The 20,367-nt window shown below is 43.3% G+C and overlaps 7 protein-coding genes across 7 annotated transcripts; 3 read left to right on the top strand and 4 right to left on the bottom strand.

Annotated features, from left to right (window-relative positions):
• Positions 1 to 177: 177 nt before the first annotated feature.
• Positions 178 to 1,408, bottom strand: EAF02_011106 (uncharacterized protein; the record flags this gene model as incomplete). Its single annotated transcript, XM_038907154.1, has 2 exons — positions 178 to 1,086; positions 1,232 to 1,408. 2 exons carry the CDS (start codon positions 1,406 to 1,408, stop codon positions 178 to 180), a joined length of 1,086 nt encoding a protein of 361 aa, XP_038753180.1.
• Positions 1,409 to 6,583: 5,175 nt separating this feature from the next.
• Positions 6,584 to 8,909, top strand: EAF02_011107 (uncharacterized protein; the record flags this gene model as incomplete). The annotated part of the gene is made up of 4 exons (XM_038907155.1): positions 6,584 to 6,689; positions 6,896 to 7,630; positions 7,689 to 8,757; positions 8,867 to 8,909. The coding sequence occupies 4 exons, from the start codon at positions 6,584 to 6,586 to the stop codon at positions 8,907 to 8,909; spliced, it is 1,953 nt and encodes a 650-aa protein (XP_038753181.1).
• A 1,176-nt stretch (positions 8,910 to 10,085) lies between these two features.
• On the bottom strand, positions 10,086 to 10,890 carry EAF02_011108 (uncharacterized protein; the record flags this gene model as incomplete). The annotated part of the gene is made up of 3 exons (XM_038907156.1): positions 10,086 to 10,496; positions 10,556 to 10,678; positions 10,750 to 10,890. The coding sequence occupies 3 exons, from the start codon at positions 10,888 to 10,890 to the stop codon at positions 10,086 to 10,088; spliced, it is 675 nt and encodes a 224-aa protein (XP_038753182.1).
• A 1,324-nt stretch (positions 10,891 to 12,214) lies between these two features.
• Positions 12,215 to 13,831, top strand: EAF02_011109 (uncharacterized protein; the record flags this gene model as incomplete). Its single annotated transcript, XM_038907157.1, has 3 exons — positions 12,215 to 12,229; positions 12,282 to 12,965; positions 13,025 to 13,831. 3 exons carry the CDS (start codon positions 12,215 to 12,217, stop codon positions 13,829 to 13,831), a joined length of 1,506 nt encoding a protein of 501 aa, XP_038753183.1.
• A 323-nt stretch (positions 13,832 to 14,154) lies between these two features.
• On the bottom strand, positions 14,155 to 15,948 carry EAF02_011110 (uncharacterized protein). The gene is made up of 4 exons (XM_038907158.1): positions 15,473 to 15,948; positions 14,915 to 15,353; positions 14,710 to 14,853; positions 14,155 to 14,657 (listed from the first exon to the last, which is right to left on the bottom strand). The coding sequence occupies exons 1-4, from the start codon at positions 15,501 to 15,503 to the stop codon at positions 14,372 to 14,374; spliced, it is 900 nt and encodes a 299-aa protein (XP_038753184.1). The 5' UTR covers positions 15,504 to 15,948; the 3' UTR covers positions 14,155 to 14,371.
• Positions 15,949 to 17,211: 1,263 nt separating this feature from the next.
• On the top strand, positions 17,212 to 17,900 carry EAF02_011111 (uncharacterized protein; the record flags this gene model as incomplete). Its single annotated transcript, XM_038907159.1, has 2 exons — positions 17,212 to 17,763; positions 17,835 to 17,900. The coding sequence occupies 2 exons, from the start codon at positions 17,212 to 17,214 to the stop codon at positions 17,898 to 17,900; spliced, it is 618 nt and encodes a 205-aa protein (XP_038753185.1).
• Positions 17,901 to 18,481: 581 nt separating this feature from the next.
• On the bottom strand, positions 18,482 to 20,341 carry EAF02_011112 (uncharacterized protein; the record flags this gene model as incomplete). The annotated part of the gene is made up of 1 exon (XM_038907160.1): positions 18,482 to 20,341. One exon carries the CDS (start codon positions 20,339 to 20,341, stop codon positions 18,482 to 18,484), a length of 1,860 nt encoding a protein of 619 aa, XP_038753186.1.
• Positions 20,342 to 20,367: the final 26 nt, after the last annotated feature.

The following is a 20,367-nucleotide window of genomic DNA, read 5'->3' on the forward strand; positions in this document are numbered from 1 at the left end:
GATGCAGTGAGTTGTAGTAAAGTTGAATTCTTTTTTGTAGCATTAAATTCATGGTATTCTGACAGCAGTTTTGTCTAACTCCATTTCCCAGTCCCTTCATTAATGTCGTATCCCAAACACCGTTTACAAGCCTAGACAAATGCGCCGAGTGATCCCATAATCTATAATGAACCCCGTCTATGACTCAAGCCAGTCAAGGAATTGTGGTGTGAAATAGCTGACGATGATGGTCGCACCAGCTCTCAGAATACCCTCAGAAGATTCAATCGCCATTGTCTTCAAGTCAAAAACTCCAGCCTTTGCTCCAGCATGAATCATTGCAAATTCTCCACTAACTTGATATGCTGCAACCGGCATATTCTTTCCAATCTCCTTTGCATCACTGATAATGTCAAGATACTGACTTGCTGGCTTGACCATGATGATGTCTGCACCTTCACCAATGTCTCTTTCAATGGCTCTGCGAGCAAGACCACGACCTCCCGGTGGTAATTGGTAACATTTTCGGTCTCCAAACGAAGGAACGGAACCAGCTGCATCACGGAATGGTCCATATAAACAACCAGAGAACTTGGCAGCATATGACATCAAGACAACTCTGTGTGCAATACCCTCCTCGATCAATTTAAGCTTGATAGCACGAATGCGACCATCATTCATATCTGAAGGAGCTACACAATGAGCACCAGCTTGAGCATATGCGATTGCGACGTCCGAAACGCGATCAACGGACAATTGATTGTTGAGACTACCATCATCCCTTAAGATACCGCAATGTCCATGGGAGGTGTATTCGCAAAGGCAGACATCTGCAACGATGAATAGTTGTGGGAATCTTTGACGGAGGAGTCGAATTGTGGCAATGACTGGACCTTGTGGGTCATCTGCAGCTGTTCCAAGAGCATCTTTGACGTTAGGCGCAATCGGTACACCGAATAATATAACAGATCTCAAACCCTTGCGAATAAGAGGTTCTAAAAATGGGACAACTTTGTTGATGCCTCGTCGGTGTTGATCGGGTAGGGAAGGAATAAGAGTTTCTTCGTCATCAATGTCGGAAATGAATAGGGGATAGATAAGCATTGACTGCGATTATTGTCAGAAGTTGAAAGAGATGTACATAGTGGTGCAAATCTTACCTGGTCAATTGTCTCTCAGCCTGCCATGATCTTGCCAAAGGATGACAGTAACCACCGTGCAGTTGACTACCAATATCTCCCGATATGCTCACGCTAGTCGCAGCAGTACTTGCGTACGATCTGGCTCTAGAGACGTGAGAGTCGGCCCTGGAAACATATGATGCACGATCATCATAAGTCGAAGCGGATCCTGGCCCTCGAATAGGTGGTCGTCGCTCGCTGGCGGCATCTCTGAATGACAAGTCCTGTACGAGACTAGAGAATGACATGTTGGGTATACAATGAAGGGTTGTGAATTTATTAAGAGTTGAAATAATCGATGTCAAAAAGTGCAGATCCAAGTTGATATAAACTGTGTGAAGGTGGCGGAGGACGGAGGTTATGATGCAGACCGAGATGTGAAAGTTAAAAAATTACGGAGTCCGGTACAATCGTGTGGTTTATGAATTCCACAATTATGATTGGATGAAAGTTTATAACAAAGATAATGAATCAAAAACTTCCCATGAGAATAATCAATCGAAAGGGAAGTTTCTGGAGATCTTATAAAGAGGTGACATGTGTGAAATAATTTTCAAATGGAACAGATTCCGAACATGATTACTAGGCACTCCGTGTTTCACGAACATCTCAGTGGGCAATCCAATAATGTCATCCATGTTGATGTTATCCAATAATCGATAGGATGATTCAGCTGATAACTACGGTGGCCGAGCAGCTGAGTAGATCTTTTCACAGCTGGTCAGATTTTCAAACAACTTTTTAAGATGACAATGTTGTCTGTTGTTTTGATTGGATAGAGGAAGAAAGAAGTAAACTTGATGGTTCCTTCCTTATTATTGTATTATCGCATTTGTTAAGAAATGAACGTGAAAGGGGTGAAATTCTACTGTCCAAGGTCATAAGTGCACATAGTACCAAGGTAGAATAAGGCATTCAAAGCTCAAGACCTGACTCGAGAATACCCAAGTAGTAGATTGCCTTATAGTTCACCGTAATGATGACAATAATATTACCACATTTGTGCAAACAATCCGAATCAAAGCCGAATACAAATCAAAACAACCTCAATCCACAAAAACAACATGCCCCATTCCACCATTCCGAGCTCCGGTCTGCCATTCCGCATACATTTCGTACACTTTCCTAGCCATATCAATCGTCGTCAATATAAGAGAGGACAGCCCATCCACATGGCTCGATAGTCTCGGGTCCCATCCTTCAATTTTCTTGTGCCTTGGCTCGGCGGCCGTGGTATCAACCCCAGATACTTTCAGCTTAGCACAAGCCAATGATATGTGCCAGCACGCCCCTTGTGCGCGTTGTCAGCACTTGAGGAGTGCTCCTGTTCCTACGTCTGGAAAGTCTCCGCGGAAAATCGTTTCCGGAGATACATTACCGGAGCAGCTTTGGCGGAGTAAGCACTCCCACTTACTGGATGTGTACTGAGAGCATGGCTCAAATGGCGCAATCGTTGGAACACCATTGAGATGGAAATAATACGATAACCATGTGCCAACATGCCAGCCGCTCAACGAAAGAATAATGCTTTTCTCCATCATTTGCTTGTTTTCCCCACAGATCAGATAATAGCTAGTGTAGTACTCTGTTAAATTCTGGTGAACGTCAGAGTACCAATTTTAGTTTGTCTACTCTCTTAATATATCTGCCACTCATATAATATGCTCTAGTGTCTGCTTTAAAAAATGACATGCCCATTAATGGCAGGCACTTGGCAACATGTTTGATAGTACCAGTTGTGCGGTGGGGTGGTACTTTGGTAAGAACAGAGGTTTGATGTTCCCTAATACAAGAGCACTTACTCCTAATCAAAGCTTAACATGATTACCTTTTAATGCTCTAGAAGCACTTCAGGCAGTGTAAACATGATGGTACGTGTATTCCACGCGTAAGGTTTCTGTGTATAAGGTTCTATTGCTTGTCGGATTCAAAATTTTGAGCAGGAGAACATTTCTGACAAGTACCACACGGAGATTTTTACAACCACCAAAAGGTAGTTGAATAAATCAAGCCATAGAGTTGCAACTTGGCATTGTACAGTATGATGGTCTGAGGTTGAGAACTCAACAAAATACAATAAATACATGCTTAAGTATCTTTCCTTTGCAAGTTTGCGTGTGAATTGAGACAGAAGTTGAGACGGAAAATCATAGTTTAGTAACTAGCCATCTACACTGGCATGGCAACATAAAAAGACAAAGGTAGAACAGAAGTAAATAAAATTTAGTTTGTATATCATCCAGTAAATGATTGCAAGGCTTTCCCTTGGCCAAGGGCACAAAAAATATTGTGCAAATGGTCAGGTCAACTGAAGTGTAAAAACTGAAGAACTTGGTCCAAGCACTTATTACTTTCCTTCTTCGAATTAGAGTTCAGGATTGAAGAACTCGCGTAATTAGGGGTCAAGTAACCAACACAAACAGTGACAATATTCATTTTGTCTAGATGTGAATAGCTCTGAAAGACAGATGTATTTGGATGTTTATCTCATGACAAGAGATGTGGTACTAGCACATGTCCTTTGAGTAGTAAATTGCTATCCATGAATGCATCAGTCCAAAGCCTGACGAGTTTTTCCTGAAGATAATTTTAGCAGAAAACATTAGTCAATTGGTTAGTTATGAATGACACTTATAAATACTACACTTGGTCTCTACTCATGAGAAGTTCTTCAATGGAGTTGGGTGTACCAGGTTGGTCTTGTGGTTTGGAAAATTCTGGATGGGATTGAACATTAAAGAGCTTTTCCCATGTTCCTTCCAATAGTTACAAGAGATTTGTAAGCCTGGAGACAAAGGTGGTCCCTCAATTGTACAATATGATGAATTGGCTTTGGTGCTTAGTTGAGTTTGTGTAATGTCTGCTGTGCCCAATGGACTGGAATAAATCAAGTACAAGTATCGCATGTGCCACACCCAAGTCTCAAAGGAGAGGTCGTAAAAAGAATACCCATTGTATATATCCCATGTTGGTGTTATCCTTCAACGCAAATGAATGTGCTTGAAGTTTGTGTAAAGCTCCTTTCAAGTGTAAAGTCTTAACAATTGTTTGTTATTTCGCCGCAGGTGTATGTGTGGTAGCGAGATAAGAACTTTCCGACATCACATCCTTGCTTTGTTACGCGCTTATATGAGACTGTGTGCCAGGAATTTCGATGGTTTTTTGTATACGCGGCGGAACATAAAAGCTGGGTGGTTTTTCGATACATTTTTGTCAATGATTCAAGGTTGGGGGGCGTTGGATAGCCTGCTTCTAATGCAAAATATAATATGAACTCTAGTCGGGGTAGAGCGAGGGAGGGTTTCTGGTAGAATTTGAGTGTCAGCTAGTTATCTCATACTGATTGGAAGCGCGAATGGGTCTTGGAAAGCTTGAAGATATATTGGCAACACTCCGAACTTTGAAAGCGCGCAGTAGCCACAAAAGCAAATGATGGTGTGATTGTATGTTCGATGATTGTGTGAGTATTGTGTGTTTATTTCATCGTGAAGTATCCGCACGATCCAGTCGGTCGGTGCCGAAAATGTCGGATCAGAAGCAGATGTAGAGAACTGGGTGTATAGATATATAGATTTGTTGATTCGGTTGCTGTTGATCATGTTTTAATGAAGAACCTATTGCTCCTCCTGAGAATGTTGCTGTAGGGTGTAATGCCTTTCCGGATATCCTGCTACCTGATTGTTGCTCTTTAAAACAAAGCTGTCTCTGGGGGTGTAGCTTCTGCCGCTGCTACAGGGTATGGGAATACATGTGTAGCTGATGAGCGTTCCTCTATAGTATGGTAATTTGGTTAGCTATGTATCAATTAACGCATATAATATAGTATGCAGATACATGAAGGAGGGGCTAGGCCTCGATGTATCCCAATGTGCGCCATTGCCATTGCCTTTGGGCCGGTAGACGGTATCCCCTTTTGCCAGAGAGAATCTCCGATCCTAGGAAGGCTTCAAACGCTGCGCGGTGTTCTTCGAAGCTCTGCCGAGAGATACTAGATATGCCAACGATCACTACAGCCAATTCAACTCAAAGGGATATTGCAGTGGCTTCACAAGTCTTCCGGTCTTCTCCTAGTTCTGCGAAGGGGTTTCCACTATGAGTTGCCGCAGCTAATCATAACTCGATACCCAAGCTACTGCTGTGGGATCTGGCGTTTTTCAACCTGTTTGGAGCTTCTGTGGAAGGGTGTTGAAGAATACGGCAGTTGCTTTAGCTGGTTCGGAGTGATAATGCTGCCGTAGATGTATAAGGTACCTATGCAGCCTTTCTTATGCTCTAAAACGAAACGGAATTCTATTAGTTGTTGATTCCAGTTAGTTCAAAACAAAACAGAATACTGCTGATCCTCCAAATAGGTACAACAAGATAGGTAGCTTTGTTTCCAAGGTTTGGTCCCCCTTCAACAATAGTTTTGGGGAAGTCAGCCTAGTAACGAGAGTGCTCTGGAGACCTTTCCGCTTAGTGTCTGTATACTTTCTTTGGCACTGTAACCAAGTTGGCATCTTTCTCAGGTCGTCTTGCACTTTTCTTTATTGATAGAACAGTGTAAAAATACTCTTATCTAATCGGGGCTTCAAGCAGGTAATGTTTTTGGTTGGAGTACACTCTTTATGCTATTCCCTTACCCGGGCCTCACTGCTGTCAAATTTGAGTTTTGCCCTTGAATATTCCCGTCAAGCACATACCCGGCTGGGCACCTTAGTTCGCATTACTTGGTTGTCAAATTCACCTTACCCCACGCCGTCAAATTATTCTCCTCGCCTTGTCCAACCTACACCATTACCATATCAACTTCTCAGCATAACTTTTATTGTCAACTGCGCAGCAAAGCTATCACATTTCCAAATCTACTACTAAATTGATAAAACGAAAGTGCTAATTTTACGGCTTCCATCAAAGGCAATCGCCCAATTCTTTTGAGGTAAGATCGCGTCAATCTCACCCCTACTCCTCCATTCCGCATCCTCACTTGAACAACCCCATTGTTATCAGCGGATTCTGCGGTATTATGCGCATAAGAGACTTGCCATGGTATCGTACAATCAATCATTGTTGTTTTTGTCCTTCGACCTTGGGTCTTTAAGCGTTCGATCCTATAACCAACGAAATCTTGCTTTCTCCTCCGCACTATCAGCGAGCATCATTCTCAAGCTGACAATCAATGAGCAACATTTGCACGATTAATGGATCTCTGAAGGTGTTCATCAGATCCTAATTAATCTTTACGCTACCCCTTCATCCATTCCCTCCTTCCTTCGCTGCCATCAATTTCAAGCCCCGTCGATCTTGCCTTAGCTAACATCATTCACTACCAACAGTATCTAGCCACCACTGTCACCACCTCTATCTACCATTTCCGATTTTAATTTATCGCATCCCGTATACGATCAATTTTTCGCCCACAACAAAACCCCGTAATCTCCACCATGGAGACTTATGGGAAGAAGAAGAAAAATGCTCTGATGGGCTCGTTCGCATCTCTTAGAAACAATCAACAAATCAAAGCAAAGAAGAATAGAGCTAGCAAGAGAGGTAAGTGATTGTTCTATTTCCTCACCTGAAATATCAATCCGTTGAAACGGCTGTACTCCACCTTCATGTTTTTATTGTTTCACCACGTCTCCTACCACGCTTGGCAATCCAAACCGTCCATTAGTTCGATTCGAACTCACTGTGTTTCCCAAATCACCTTAGATGTCATCAAATTGGAAGTGAAGCTAATATAAAGTTATCAACAGAGTCGAGCACGCGCCAGTTAGCGGCTTTTCACTCTCCGGCCAGCACTAAAGAACAGCAACCAGTCAGAGAAACCCCGAGTGAAGACGATGGTGGATCGATAGATGAGATTGCCATTAATAAGCCACGCGATAAACCCACAACTACCGAGAACACCCTACCACAATTGCCCAGTCTCAATTTCAGTGAAAATGAGATGTGTATCACCGGCAAGAGCACGGTCACCGATACTGACTTCTCTAATGGGACCGCCAAAGCTTCATTACACTCAAGGAAGAGTTCGGCGCCCCCTATTCCTAGGAAATCGTCCAAGAGACAATCCGCGTTAAATAAGACATCTCGTCGTAGGAGCCCAACCAAGGAGTCTCAAACTCGAAGATTTCCAAAAGGACCACTTCTTCGGACATCGGGCGGCCTTGAAGAGCAATCACGCTTAATTGTCAGTCCTTCTGATCCGAATGTGATTAATTCTTCTGTTGCGCAAACATTCAAGGCAATGGAAGAACTCAAGCCAGGATCAACAAATACTTTGGTCGTCGAAAAAAAGAGAAGATTAAAGGCCGGGGCTTTTCTTAAGGTCAAAAATGTATTACAAGGAAGCTTTCGCCGCAGAAAGAATGATAATAGCCAAGAAAATTATTTGGTTCAACCACCCTTCGTCAACTCACCAACAATCCAAGAACAACCTGATAGACGCCCGGAACCACTTAGTGGCACAGACCTGGGACTTAATGAAGGTAATTCGAATGATGATCTTTTTTATCCAAGATTGGCGAAACTAATTCTCTCTAATAGTGCAAAATTTGAAAGAAAACTCAAAGCTGCAAAAGATGACAGGGAATCTCAAAATCCCCAGGAAGCCACTCAACAGTGATGTAAGATCTTTCCACAGTCAGAATTCGGCACTCACAGACCCATTTACCGAGTCACCAAGTTCAAGTGAGCAAGTTATTCAACCTTCGACCTTCGGTAGCCAGATGCCTGAAACTGGATCGGCGCCGGAATTCTCCAGTCTCGATCGCACAAATAAGAATTCTTCAGCCCATCAAAGCAACACAGACTTCGATGATCTGGACTCACTACTTACGTCTAGTCCCTTAGCTCAATCGACACCAAGATTGCGGCTAGTATGTAACCATACTGATCCAGACAGAACTAGGAGAATGTACAAAGTGGATGCAGGCTCACCGTCTGTTCTCGACCACAACACGTTCGCCGAGGATAGCGAAATATACCAAGGCATGTTGGCGGGTAGTCCTATCAAACCCAGAGATCAGGCTCAGCCTGAGCACCTTCGCAATCTTGTTCAGCACGTTGGATTGTTAAGGGAGAAGACAGTCAACAACTTTGTCGCTGCCGTGCAAACCCTATCCGGATCTACAAGTGATTCAGGCTTTGCTCCTCTCAATCGAAAGTGGAAGAAGAACCCATCTCCCAGCAAGGCAAGATTGGAAGAACTAAGTAGGCGTCTTCCATATTTCCCCGACCCAGAACCTATTCTCTACCGCAGCCACAAGCATAAGGATAGTAAAGACATCAACAAAGCAACTTTTGCTTCACGGGAAAAGCGCAAGACAGACGATCAAGAAAATAAGGAGCTCTTGGAAGGACTGCTTACTTCTGATGAAGACGAACCAAATCCAAGTCAAGAATATGAAGCGAAGACAGAAGAGTTGTCACAGAGCCCACGAGCACTAGCAAGATCGTCGGCTTCTTTGCCTCTAATCAATCTCTCGTCTAGGCCAATGTCGTTGAGTCAGTCATCCCCAACCTTTGGCGTTGAAGGTTTGGAGGTAAGAGCTTCTGCTCAACCTAGAAATCTAATGGACCAAGATGACTCGATGATGGATCTGGATGAATTACAGTCAGTCCAAGAATCTTCTCCACTCCAGACATTTTACGATGATGTGGGCAATGGTGATCTGATTGAGTTTTTGAATTTTATCTCTCTTTTGCTAACCAAGGATTTTCAGATGGGACGAAACTATGTATGATGTCGGCATGAGACATTACTAGAACTCATCCGACTACGATTTCCTATACCTTTACTAGGTTCTGTCTATATGTTGTTACGATACCCTACGATTTCCTTGCAGTTTTCTCGATTCCGAGTTGTGCTGTTATTACCTGATTCATTACTCATGCGACTGTTTTCTCGTGCTCTTGATATTTCTCTTTTTGACATAGTAGACGGCCTTGCTTAGACGACTTCTAACTCAGACTTAGCAGCATTTGTGCTTCTATGAGCCGTCTTCAGAGTTGATCAACTTGTTATGGTTCTAATTTCATCTCAATGCCGTACTTTGCTTATATGTTTGGAGGATAATAATGGATTGTACGATACGAAAGGATGTGCAAATGACTCAGGACGATATTTACAAGCTTGCTTTTGCCTTTTCATGCTTTCTTTGGTGCTTTTTTTATTTTTTTAAATCACATCTTGCCTGGTTGGTCAGGGTTGTGAGATAATGGTATGGACAAATGGACAGCTCGATTTTCACATCTGGTCTGTTCAGTTGGGAATGGGTTAATGTTTGAATGGATACTTGATTTGCAGGGGAGGTGGGAGAATATGCAGGAGGATTATGAGAGATTGTGCTTCGGAAGTTGAGATGAGTACTTTAGGCGGGTTTCGTGGTGGATATTTGACGGCTTTCAAGGTGGGACTTGATCGCATAGCATCTGGTGCACAGTTGACGATATGTTTCTCATCTGAGACTTTGTTGACAATTGATATACCAGATGACATAGGGTTTGGGAAAACAAGGATGGCTACTTGCTGCCCAGTTGGACCACACTCACTTACGAACGATGACGAATAGACTTTTAAACAGGAAGGGTTTACTTCAACACAACTTGTGTTACATTATTTTTGATTTTAGTTAGGTTCGCCTTTTCATATGGCTACTGAATGGCATGATGTGGAACTAGGGCTTTGTATCTCCATCCTCATGAGGGACACTTACTCGGGTTGCATCACAGTACATAGATAGGCAGAATAGAATCAAATGTGTAGTTTGCTATAAACAACGTAGTTGTATGACGATATAATATGATGTGATGTGATACCAACAGGATGTTAAATCCCAACATACCAAACTCGCATGATCCTGTTGAAGGACAAAACACTAAAAAGTCAAAAATCAAAAACTAGAACGCAAGGAAACCTCCTCTCAATCACCCCCCGATAGTCTACAAAGTATCTCCACCCATCTCTCCGCTCATTTCCCTACTCGTGACGCCACGTCGTCCGTTTATTTCCCCCTCTCCATTAACTTCTCCATTTGAATTCTCACCATGAACGCCGTTTAGTTTTCCATTGACACTCTTGTCTCCATTTTTCATCACGTTACCAATTCCATTGCCATTTTTCTTCTCCTCCAAGCCCCGTCTGATATGAGCACTCAACCATTTTCCTTCCAAAGCTTTAGAGCTCATCTGTCCCGCTCCACTTATCTCTCCTACGCAAGAGGGAGTAGCACAGTTGCAGGAAAATGGCTGGGACATGGACCATTCGGTGGAAGGGTAGAAGAAAGTTAGTTCTTGGCCTACAGTGAGGCCGGTGTGGGAGGTGAGGATGGTGCGGTTTTGCACATCGAAGATCTATGGGAATGGTTTAGAGGAGGACTAGGGAGGGGGAGGAGTGGGAAGAGAGAACTTACGAGAGAAGGTTCACATGAATGATTGATGTACAATAAGTCTGAATTGAGATTCAAATGGGTGTTTGTACCTGTTTGGACAGTAGCATAAGTAGCTTCTGGGGCATCGGTGCATGGTGGGAATTCCTGCGATTGTGGTTAGCAATTACCCAAGACTTGGACTCGGATAGTAGTTCTATTGGCGAGGGAAAAAATACCATTTTTGCAAAAACAGCAAAAGGAGGAAGAGAAACTTTGGAGATGGATTTGGTGGTATATCCATTTTCATCTTCGCCGTAAATTACTTCTTGTATATGTGGGTGAGAAGGTTGAGACCAAAAGGGTTTGACAGGTGCCATCTTTGGGGATTTGAGGGGTTTGGAGGGGCTTGTAGGAATTCCGGATTGGGGAATTCTGAGGTTATTTATGGTGGGGTTTGGACGGGCTTGCTGATTTATTGAAGGACAATTGCTCCTCTCTTTCAATCGCTATGGAATGTACTGGGTAGAGTCTCTTTGTAGAGAATCTGTTGTTGAATTGAATAGTATTGTTTTCTATCGAGAAAGGAGAAGGAATCGATTCGAAGAAAGAAAGACAAAAAGGAAGATCTTAACACATGCTAATTGTCAAACTACTATACATAAAAGCTTCGTCCCGTACCTCCCACTGTCACTACCACTAGCTCCAGCTTACCACACTTCAGACATCGGCCAGAAGGATCTTTTCCCTTCTGGCGTTTTTAGAAATGTATGTGACACATCTCAAGTAGTCCTAATCACTTGAATTATCCAGTAATAAACAGCCTTATGAGAAACGCAATTCCTTTACCTTTTATGGTTACCTCATGTGAATTAACATTGCAAAGCCCTACGCAGAACACGCATGAGAAAGATGTCAGGTACCCGCCTTTTCGCGGGGCCAAATTCGAGATGTGAACCGAGGTATTTCTGAATTGCCGGTGGAGATGGAGAATTCTATGGCGATCATTCGTGTTTTGTATGATGGGAAACATTGTGAGCTGGTTTGCTTAGAGGGTGATGAAGGGAACAAGGTAAATTGGGAGGGAATGAGGTCGAAGTTATACATCGATGTCCATATTTGCTAATTATGTGGTTGTATTTCCATCGAAAGAGTGGGGTTGATCATATGCACTCGTTTCCCAAATGAAGGGGTACCGGTACTGTAGCTTACAAGATCGCCAGTGGATGTGTGTGTATTACATAAGCACTCTCTCATCTCAAGTGGCATTAATAAACAAACATACTTGATCTTGGCATTTGATATATATTTCAATGGTTCCCGATTGGATATTCAAAGGAGGAAGAGCACACAACTCATCGTTTATGAGCATTGATATCGAGATGCATCTTGTCATCTAAAGCATCAGAAGGTAGGCCCGACTACTCAATATCAATTGGCTTGATAAAATCTACGTCTACGTCATAATGAGTGACGTTATGGTGCTCCGGAGAAGAGCTCCTGTCATACTAGATAGGCATTCATTCAATGTAGGCTTTCATCTAGCTAGATTAGAAATTGGATAGCTAAGTTGGATATATCTTCTTGATATCTCTCTTTTGAATCTTTTTTGATCAACTTATTGATTTTTACTCCCACATCTCTTATATCTCACATCAACAAAGTTACTATATCCGCCTCGCCACAGAAGTAACCTCAGTCACCATGGAAATCACAAAGGTAAGTTATCACTTCCTATTTCAATCTTCAAAACGCATCTAACAATCCACAGGTAGGAATGATAGGAGCCGGTTCCATGGGAGGAGGAATGACACTTCTCCTCGCCGAAAAAGGAATCTCAGTCTCTATTCAAGACCCCTCCTCTTCCACCGTTGATTCCCTCATCCAATCCGCCAAAGACCAAAATATCACTTCTGGAACTCTATCCAAACATACTGAATACAAATCTCTCTGCGACTCCCTCTCTTCTCCAAAAGTCATATTCTTTTCCCTGCCACATGGAACGGTAGGTGATACTGTCGTCGAGGGACTTCATCCATATCTCGAGAAAGGAGATATAATAATCGATTTCTCGAATGAGAATTGGAATAACACACAACGTAGACAGGGGAAATTGGTCGCACAAGGTGTGTATTATATAGGATGTGGTGTCTCTGGAGGCTACCAAGCTGCCCGACGAGGACCGAGTATGTGTCCCGGAGGTCAAGAACAAGCTTTAAACATCGTCATGCCTTTACTAGAGAAAATGGCTGCGAAAGCGAGGGATGGATCACCGTGTGTAGCGAGAATTGGAGAAGGGGGTGCGGGACATTACGTGAAGATGATTCATAATGGGATTGAGCATGGAATGATGAGTGCGATTAGCGAAGCGTGGACTTTTATGAATAAACATCTGGGAATGAAATATGATGATATTGGGAAGGTATTTGAGAAGTGGTCTGCTGAAGGGGAATTGGTATGTGTTGTTCCCACTCCTATGTTCGGTCAATTTCACCCGCTAATCGAGATTAATAGAAAAACACCTTCCTCGTAAAAATCGGCGCAGATATCTGCGAACAAAAAGATAAATCCGGAAACCATGTCCTAGCAGATGTTCAAGACAAAGTTGTCCAAGACATCGATGGATCAGAAGGAACCGGTATCTGGTCCAACACCCAAGCCACTTCTCTTCACGTGCCGGCCCCAACTCTCTCCACCGCACACTACCTTCGCATTGTATCAGCCTATCGTGAACATAGACAACAGGTCAACGAAGCATTCCACGATTCATTCAAACCCTCGAAAATCTCGCTCAAGAATGAGCAGGAGAAAGAAAGTATCGTAGAGGACTTAAGAAAAGCAGTTTACACAACCTGTCTAGCGTCTTATGTCCAAGGCATGAGTATCATCGATAAAGCCAACCGTCAGAATAAATGGAATATCAACTATAGCAATATCGTCAAGATCTGGCGCGCGGGCTGTATCATTCAAAGCGATCATATCTCATTTCTCCTCTCTCAAATCTATACTCCTTCCTCCTCTTCCACCAAATCAGAAACTCCAGACCTTCTCTACGCTTCTCCCATCGTCTCCAAACTAACCTCCGGATTCGAACCCCTCAAGCGCATCGTACTAAAAGGCGTAGAACACAATGCCATCACGCCGAGTATATCAGCTACACTGGAGTATCTCAAATACAGCGGGAACATGGAATTGCCGACGCAGTTTTACGAGGCGGAGCTGGATTATTTTGGGAAACACATGTATGATAGTAAGAAGTTGGATGATGAGGTGGGGGAACCGGAGACCGGGAGGAGACACTTTGAGTGGAAGAAAGCTTAGGTTATGGCGGGGGTAGGAGAGAAGGAGGATGGGGGCGGGATATAATATATTTGAATTTATGAGTACACTGAACAATCCATGATGTAAAACTATAGTTTGTAACGAGATAAAAGATCACTATCAATCTAAGAGCATTCTGCGAGAATCTTAGATTTCTGAATGTTAACATAATATGGATTGCATAGCAAATTACCTGCGTCGCCGAGCCGTCGTGATAACATGCACACGGTATACAGTTACCAGATAGTCATTGGAAATTAAATCTATGTGAACTTCGTCACAAGCCATATCACTGTTGATAAATGAAGTCGAAGTTGAGAACTTGGATTTTGGAAATAGAAGGGAGGCGAGGGAAGCTGGGTCGTCTACCGAGAATAGGGGTGATGTAGTCCAACTTGAAAATTTTATTGTCTCTCATGTGTCATGCCCACGATATTTAATTCTATGGCCAAATCATCACGTCAACTTTTACAATAGGTGATGAGGTATTCATTGAAGTAATATTACTCCTCATTCATTAACCGCAAGCTTCCCGTTCGTCTAAGAACCAACCTGCACACCTCCATTAGGGTGCAAACTTTGTCCGCTAATAAAACTACTGTCCGCACTCGCCAAGAATACAAAACAAGTTGCGCATTCTGATGGTTGACCGGGACGACCCATGGGAGATGTGAATTCTTTTTGTGCTTTCTCGTTCATGGTTGCGGGGATAAGAGGGGTCCAGATGGGACCGGGGCAGACGGCGTTGACGCGGATCCCCTTGCTGATTTGTTGGTTAGAAAGGGCGCGGGTGAAGGCTACGATAGCACCTTTGGTGGAAGTATAGCTGGGGAGTTGTTAGTGGCGGGCTTGAAGAAAGGGGGAGGGGGAAAACTTACTCGAGAAGATCTGGGCGACCGATGTATGGGTTTACGGAAGCGCAGGTGATGATTGTATCACCGCGGGACATTTGTGGGAGGACATATTTGGAAAGGAAGAAGAATGGATGGATGTTAACATCAAAAGTGTTAATCCATTGATCTCTATTTTCATCATTAGCATCATATACATATTGTCCGGGTGGGATGGGAGGTCAGAGCATACTCAGTTAACTCATCAATGGTCTCCACCATCATCTGAGTACCATGATTCAGGACCAAAATGTTGATTCTTCCCATAGCCTCCTTAGCTTTCTCGACTACATTTTTACAAGCCTGCTGGCTCTTCAAATCTGCCGAGAACAAATGGATCTTTCCTCCCTTGGCCTCAACCAGCTTCTTGGTTTCTTGTGCATCTTTTTCTTCTTCGGGTGTATAGATGATGGAACTTTCTGCTCCTTCCATAGCATATAAGATGGCGACGGCACGACCAATTCCACTATCCCCACCGGTGATGAAGGCTTTCTTGCCCTTTAGTTTACCGGCGGCGAGATATGGTTGGTAGCCTCCATCGTCGGTGGGGAGTTGGTCGTTGATGGCTTCTTTTGGCAGTTCGGTTTGTTGACCTGGAGCGGAAGATTGGTGGGACACGGGAGGTTGATGACCTGCAAGATATTTATGTCAGTATATTGTTGAAGTGATACCGACCGTATGGTGGTGTGAGGGGTATTGGAAGTTTGTCGAGCTGAACATGAGGGGAATTGGGGATATCTTCATAACGTACCCTGTTCGAAATGACCCTTGCTTGCAGACATATTTGATTGTTCGAATGTGTTTCGATGGGTTTGGTTGAGTGATTTTGGTTATTGAATTTGATGGTATCAAAGTGATTAGAGAATAATTGTCTATGGAAAAAGAATTCTTAACCAATTTACGCAGAACTTCATCTTTTCTTATACTCATCAACAATATGATGCACCTTGTCCAAAAGCTATGTGACGATCACCATACACTTCTCGATCAGAAAAGGGACCAAAAGCTCCGAAACACTCCATATAAAACGAGGACGATTGGTTAAGCGCATTATGATATCAATGCTTGATACTCAATGGAGGGGTAGCTCCTAAAGATTTCGGTCCTTTCGAGTCGAGATCCATGATGTAAGGAGTTTTATGGGATCGAGAATGGTCTCTCATGATGGGTAAGTGAGGTAAGAATTGAGATGCACATAAGTTCATTGGTTCAGAAAGTCGGAGTGAGCTTTAACTTACATCGGACTTTGACTTTCTACGTAATCGAGGGGGTCGACCCGGAAGCATAACCGAGAAGGCTTGGCGAATCGGATGAACATCGAGATTGTGAAATGCCATCTAAAATTGACGACTAAGTACTGAATTGCGATCCATTTAACTTTTTACTGCGAAAGTATAAGAGACCAGAAATCCCTTTCTCGTTTTTACATTTTTGTATTGCACGAATTATGATTGTGGTTTTAATTCATACCTCAGATCTCAACGTGACATGTTGAAACGAATGTCAAGATCCAATCCGCATGCTTTTATGCAAATATCTTATACTCCCACAGATATTGGTTATAGATAATCACCTTCATATCTGCTCATCATAGAGTAGGCATCTCTACCTCATGTAGTCATGAAGTGAGCCCGCATCTCGTTTTATACGCTGCCGTTGTTCAGATATGTTGGGCTGCTAATGGGAGTGTAATTGCTATCGTCTAAATAGTCTCAACAACAAATTCTTTTCTCAGTTCTTTGCGTTGTTCATTTGTATTTGTATCTGCATCTGTATCTGCATCTACCTATATCTTGCCTGCCAGTTTCAGTGGGTACACTTGATTGTCATTTCCTGTTCCTGGTTTTCCTTTCCATCCTTAATCTTCTTTTCCATCAATCACCCGCCACCCTTCATCCAACATGCTCAGCACCAGCCACAAATAGTTCTCAGCACAGCCACCCGCCACAACCCACCGACGTCATTCCCAATCCATCCTCGTTAAAATCAAGTTTCTCTCTCGATGCTCACCAAATTCGAAAAGACATCAACCATCCTGCCATCTCTGCCTCCTGGGCAATTCAAGCATCATGAGCCACAGGACCCTGAAAATTCTTATTAGCACTAGTACAGAAGTACCGTCAGCCAAGACCATTTCCCCAGCAATTTTCAACCTAATTTATCCACTTTCATACAAAGATTCCGGAAAATAATCCTCTCAAGACAACTTGCTTCCTTCCCATTCGCGTGAATTTCTTTAATCCCTTCCAAGATGACGTGAAATCGACCAGGACTTGATACCTGTATATTTCCTTATCAACACTGACAACTTGCTTTGCCGTCGTATGTACATCACATAGATGATCTCTTCTCTCATTATCACACATTCACCACTGTTGCCAAAATTACATCGAGATTACAACTCTTCCCAGTTTGAAGTCCCTAACCCACAATTTCCCTGTATTCAGGAACTCCTACGCTCATCAAACACTCTCTATAAAGACATCCGATATGTCCCCTCATGTTCCAGTTCCCATACCATTAAAATCATCTTCACAAACACAAATCGTACCCAGAATAAAAAACGACGACCAATTACCTGATAAAGCCGCATTAAGAACTCTATCTTCTTTCATCAAAACTTACCGAACCACCTCAAATCAATCTACTACTTTCATACCAATACCACAAGAAACCCAATCTCACACTCCACAACCTTCACCTCTCTCACAAATCCATACACTACCACAGTTCCCCACCACAACACCACCACCACCAAACCAAGACCTAAATCTCAAAATGGCCCACACAACCACAACCGTTACCACCAAACCCTCCCTCCTCTCCCGTCTCCGCGGCGCCAAAACCCACCGTCGCACCTACGAAAACACCACCACCCACAGCACCCACCACCGCAAACAACGCACATGGGGTGGACGTCGTCGCGCCGGCGTCACCGCACAGCCCGTCCACCACCACCACCGCAAGCCCAGCGTCGGTGACAAGATCAGCGGTGCTCTTTTGAAATTGAGAGGAAGCTTGACCAGGAGACCTGGCTTGAAGGTATGATATATCTACATCACTCCACTCTACTACTTATTTCCTTGGAAAATATACACTAACACAGTAAACAGGCAGCTGGAACCCGCAGAATGAGAGGAACTGATGGAAAGGGTAGTCATCACACTGTTGCATATTAAATTACCTTGCCTCTCTTACTTTACATTACACTACATTGTACTATACTATACCCTTTTACCTTTTCACACGCATAGACGCATGGATGGATGGATGGATAATTGCATACATGCATCACGAATTACGAACGACCGATTGTATTATATGGATATAAATGGATACGGCGATACCCAGAGCGGAGCAGAGGAGATGGAAGTTTTTTGCTGTTAATGAAGTTGAAGTGAACGTTTTAGCGTAGCGAGCGGGACTTTATATCTAAAGGAATATCAACAAATTTTTACATAAACTATCGATTGTATTCTATTATGACATCAAATGACATGTTTTGTTGAAAATTAAAATATTTGGTTTAATGTGAACGCTGGTACTGACTGACATTCATATTGACATGGTATTGGTACAAAAATGTTCTACATACCCCTAAACTCCGGGTGATATCCCCATATCTATCCATTGTACAGTAAAAAAATATTGACATACACATGTCGCTTCGATTCGCTTAAGCGCATCATAAAACATGAAAGACTTTCTTTGTATACATCCATCCACTGCAGAAACCTTGTTCAAATTCTTAACGATTCATTTATTTATCGTCAAACCATCTGCCCCATCCACTCTCTTTTCCTCTCTCAGCCCCCGCACCACCAGCATATTTCTTCTCCTCCTCTTCCCACTTTATCCTCTCGACTCTTGATCTCGCCAGAAAGGCCCGCGCAAATCTCCATGCTTCTGTATCAGCTAAGTTCCACGCCTCAACAGCCCCCCTGATCTTCAAATCCTCCTTCGCAGTGCTCCCACCAAATGCTTTTGCCTTTTCCAATAAAAGTGCTTCCTTATTCTTATCCTCCTCCGTGGGTATTGGCCCGTCTTTTGGATCGTGAACTGGTTTTGGCCTACGTTCTGGACCTGGGACTGGAGTTTCTGATTTTCCAGTGTCAGTTGCATTGCGAGGGATGGTGAAGCCGAAATGCCAGTCTAGGTCTGAGGGAACTTCCTTCTCGGCTGTGAGCCAGAGGGAATGAGATGTTCCATGAGGACTAGCGACTGCCTCTTTGAATTTAATGATTCGTGGAGTACCCGAAACACCTGTACCGAGAAGTTCTTTGGTAAGTGTGGAGAGCCAAGCATCACGAGGAGACTCTCGTCTGATCCACGGAACATCAATACTCTCTTGGAAGCTGGTCAATGTAGACATTGTGTAAGGATGGGGAACAGTTCCAATGGTATAAAGACCTGATGTATTGCGGTAGAAAGCAGGTGTAGTAATTGTCATCGGAGACGAAGCGACACATGGCTTGCACTTTGGTCGATTTGGAGGGCAAGATGCTGGCATTGGTGAATCAGGACATTGTGCAAGATATTCAGCAAGTTGTAAAGCTGGTTCAACAACATATGACATGTGTTCTGGTTCCGGTTTAACGACGGAAATTCCTTTGGTAAAGATGTTTTGCCATGTTTGATGAAGATGAGATACCATCAGATTGTTCAATAATTTCATACCCGCTGCTTTATTCCCTTCATACTCTTTCGCAACTTGTGGATATTTCTCCTCGAGAGTTTTGGTCTGATAGAAAGCCAAGGAATCATGGGAAGGATCGATCTCGAAAGTATCTGTTGGGACAGCACTAATGAAATCTTTGGCATCTTTCAAACTTGGGTTTGCTAAAGCCACTTTGACAGCTGCTGTGATATCTGCCTTGGATCCTGCGAAGATACCACTTCCCATTTTTTCATATCTCGTCAATAATGGATATACTCCTCTTCTCAGATAACTTAGAGTTTGGTCTTCGTAAGGACCCATTGGAAGCGTGAGGTAATTGCAAAGTAATCCGGTTCCCATGTTTTCCCAAGCCAACCATCTGGTTAGATCTGTTTTCAAGGAGTTTTCGACTTCAAGTCGTTGTAATTCGGGATATAATGGATTGTTCATGGCTTCCGCAGGACTTAAAATAATAGGTTTGAAGCCTTGCGCCCACCATGCCCTTCTCCAAGTGACCAAGACTGCATTCTCTGCATCTTTCAACTCATTGTCCTTTTCTATTGTATGATCGTAGTATGTATAAATGGTTGGACGTTCAACGAGAGGTGGTAGTAGGGATCGATTTTCGTCTAAAGTCACCGATGATGAAAATGGACTCAACCAATTCCAATTAGCATGCCATTTCGATTCGCCGTATTCACTATTCTTCTGAACCGGTGGAGCATGTGCTGCTTGTCGGAATGGATTGAGGATACTCGGCGAAGGCAACTGCTTAGGAAGTTTGGGTAATGATATGCGATGGTCTGTAAATTTGCCGAGTGATGGGCCGGATGGTATCGAGTTGGGTAGAGTAAATACTAATGTGATAACAGCGAAAACTGCAATGGTGCCGAGAAGAACGGCCATGCGACGCGGGGGGACATGAGGTATGGGTGTCCCAAAGAAGGTTCGTTGAACAGGCATTATGAGAAAGAGAATAGAGACAAAAG

The sequence above is a fragment of the Botrytis sinoallii genome (assembly GCF_014898435.1).
Source record: "Botrytis sinoallii strain Bc 23 chromosome Unknown BSIN_029, whole genome shotgun sequence".
NCBI lineage: Eukaryota > Fungi > Ascomycota > Leotiomycetes > Helotiales > Sclerotiniaceae > Botrytis > Botrytis sinoallii.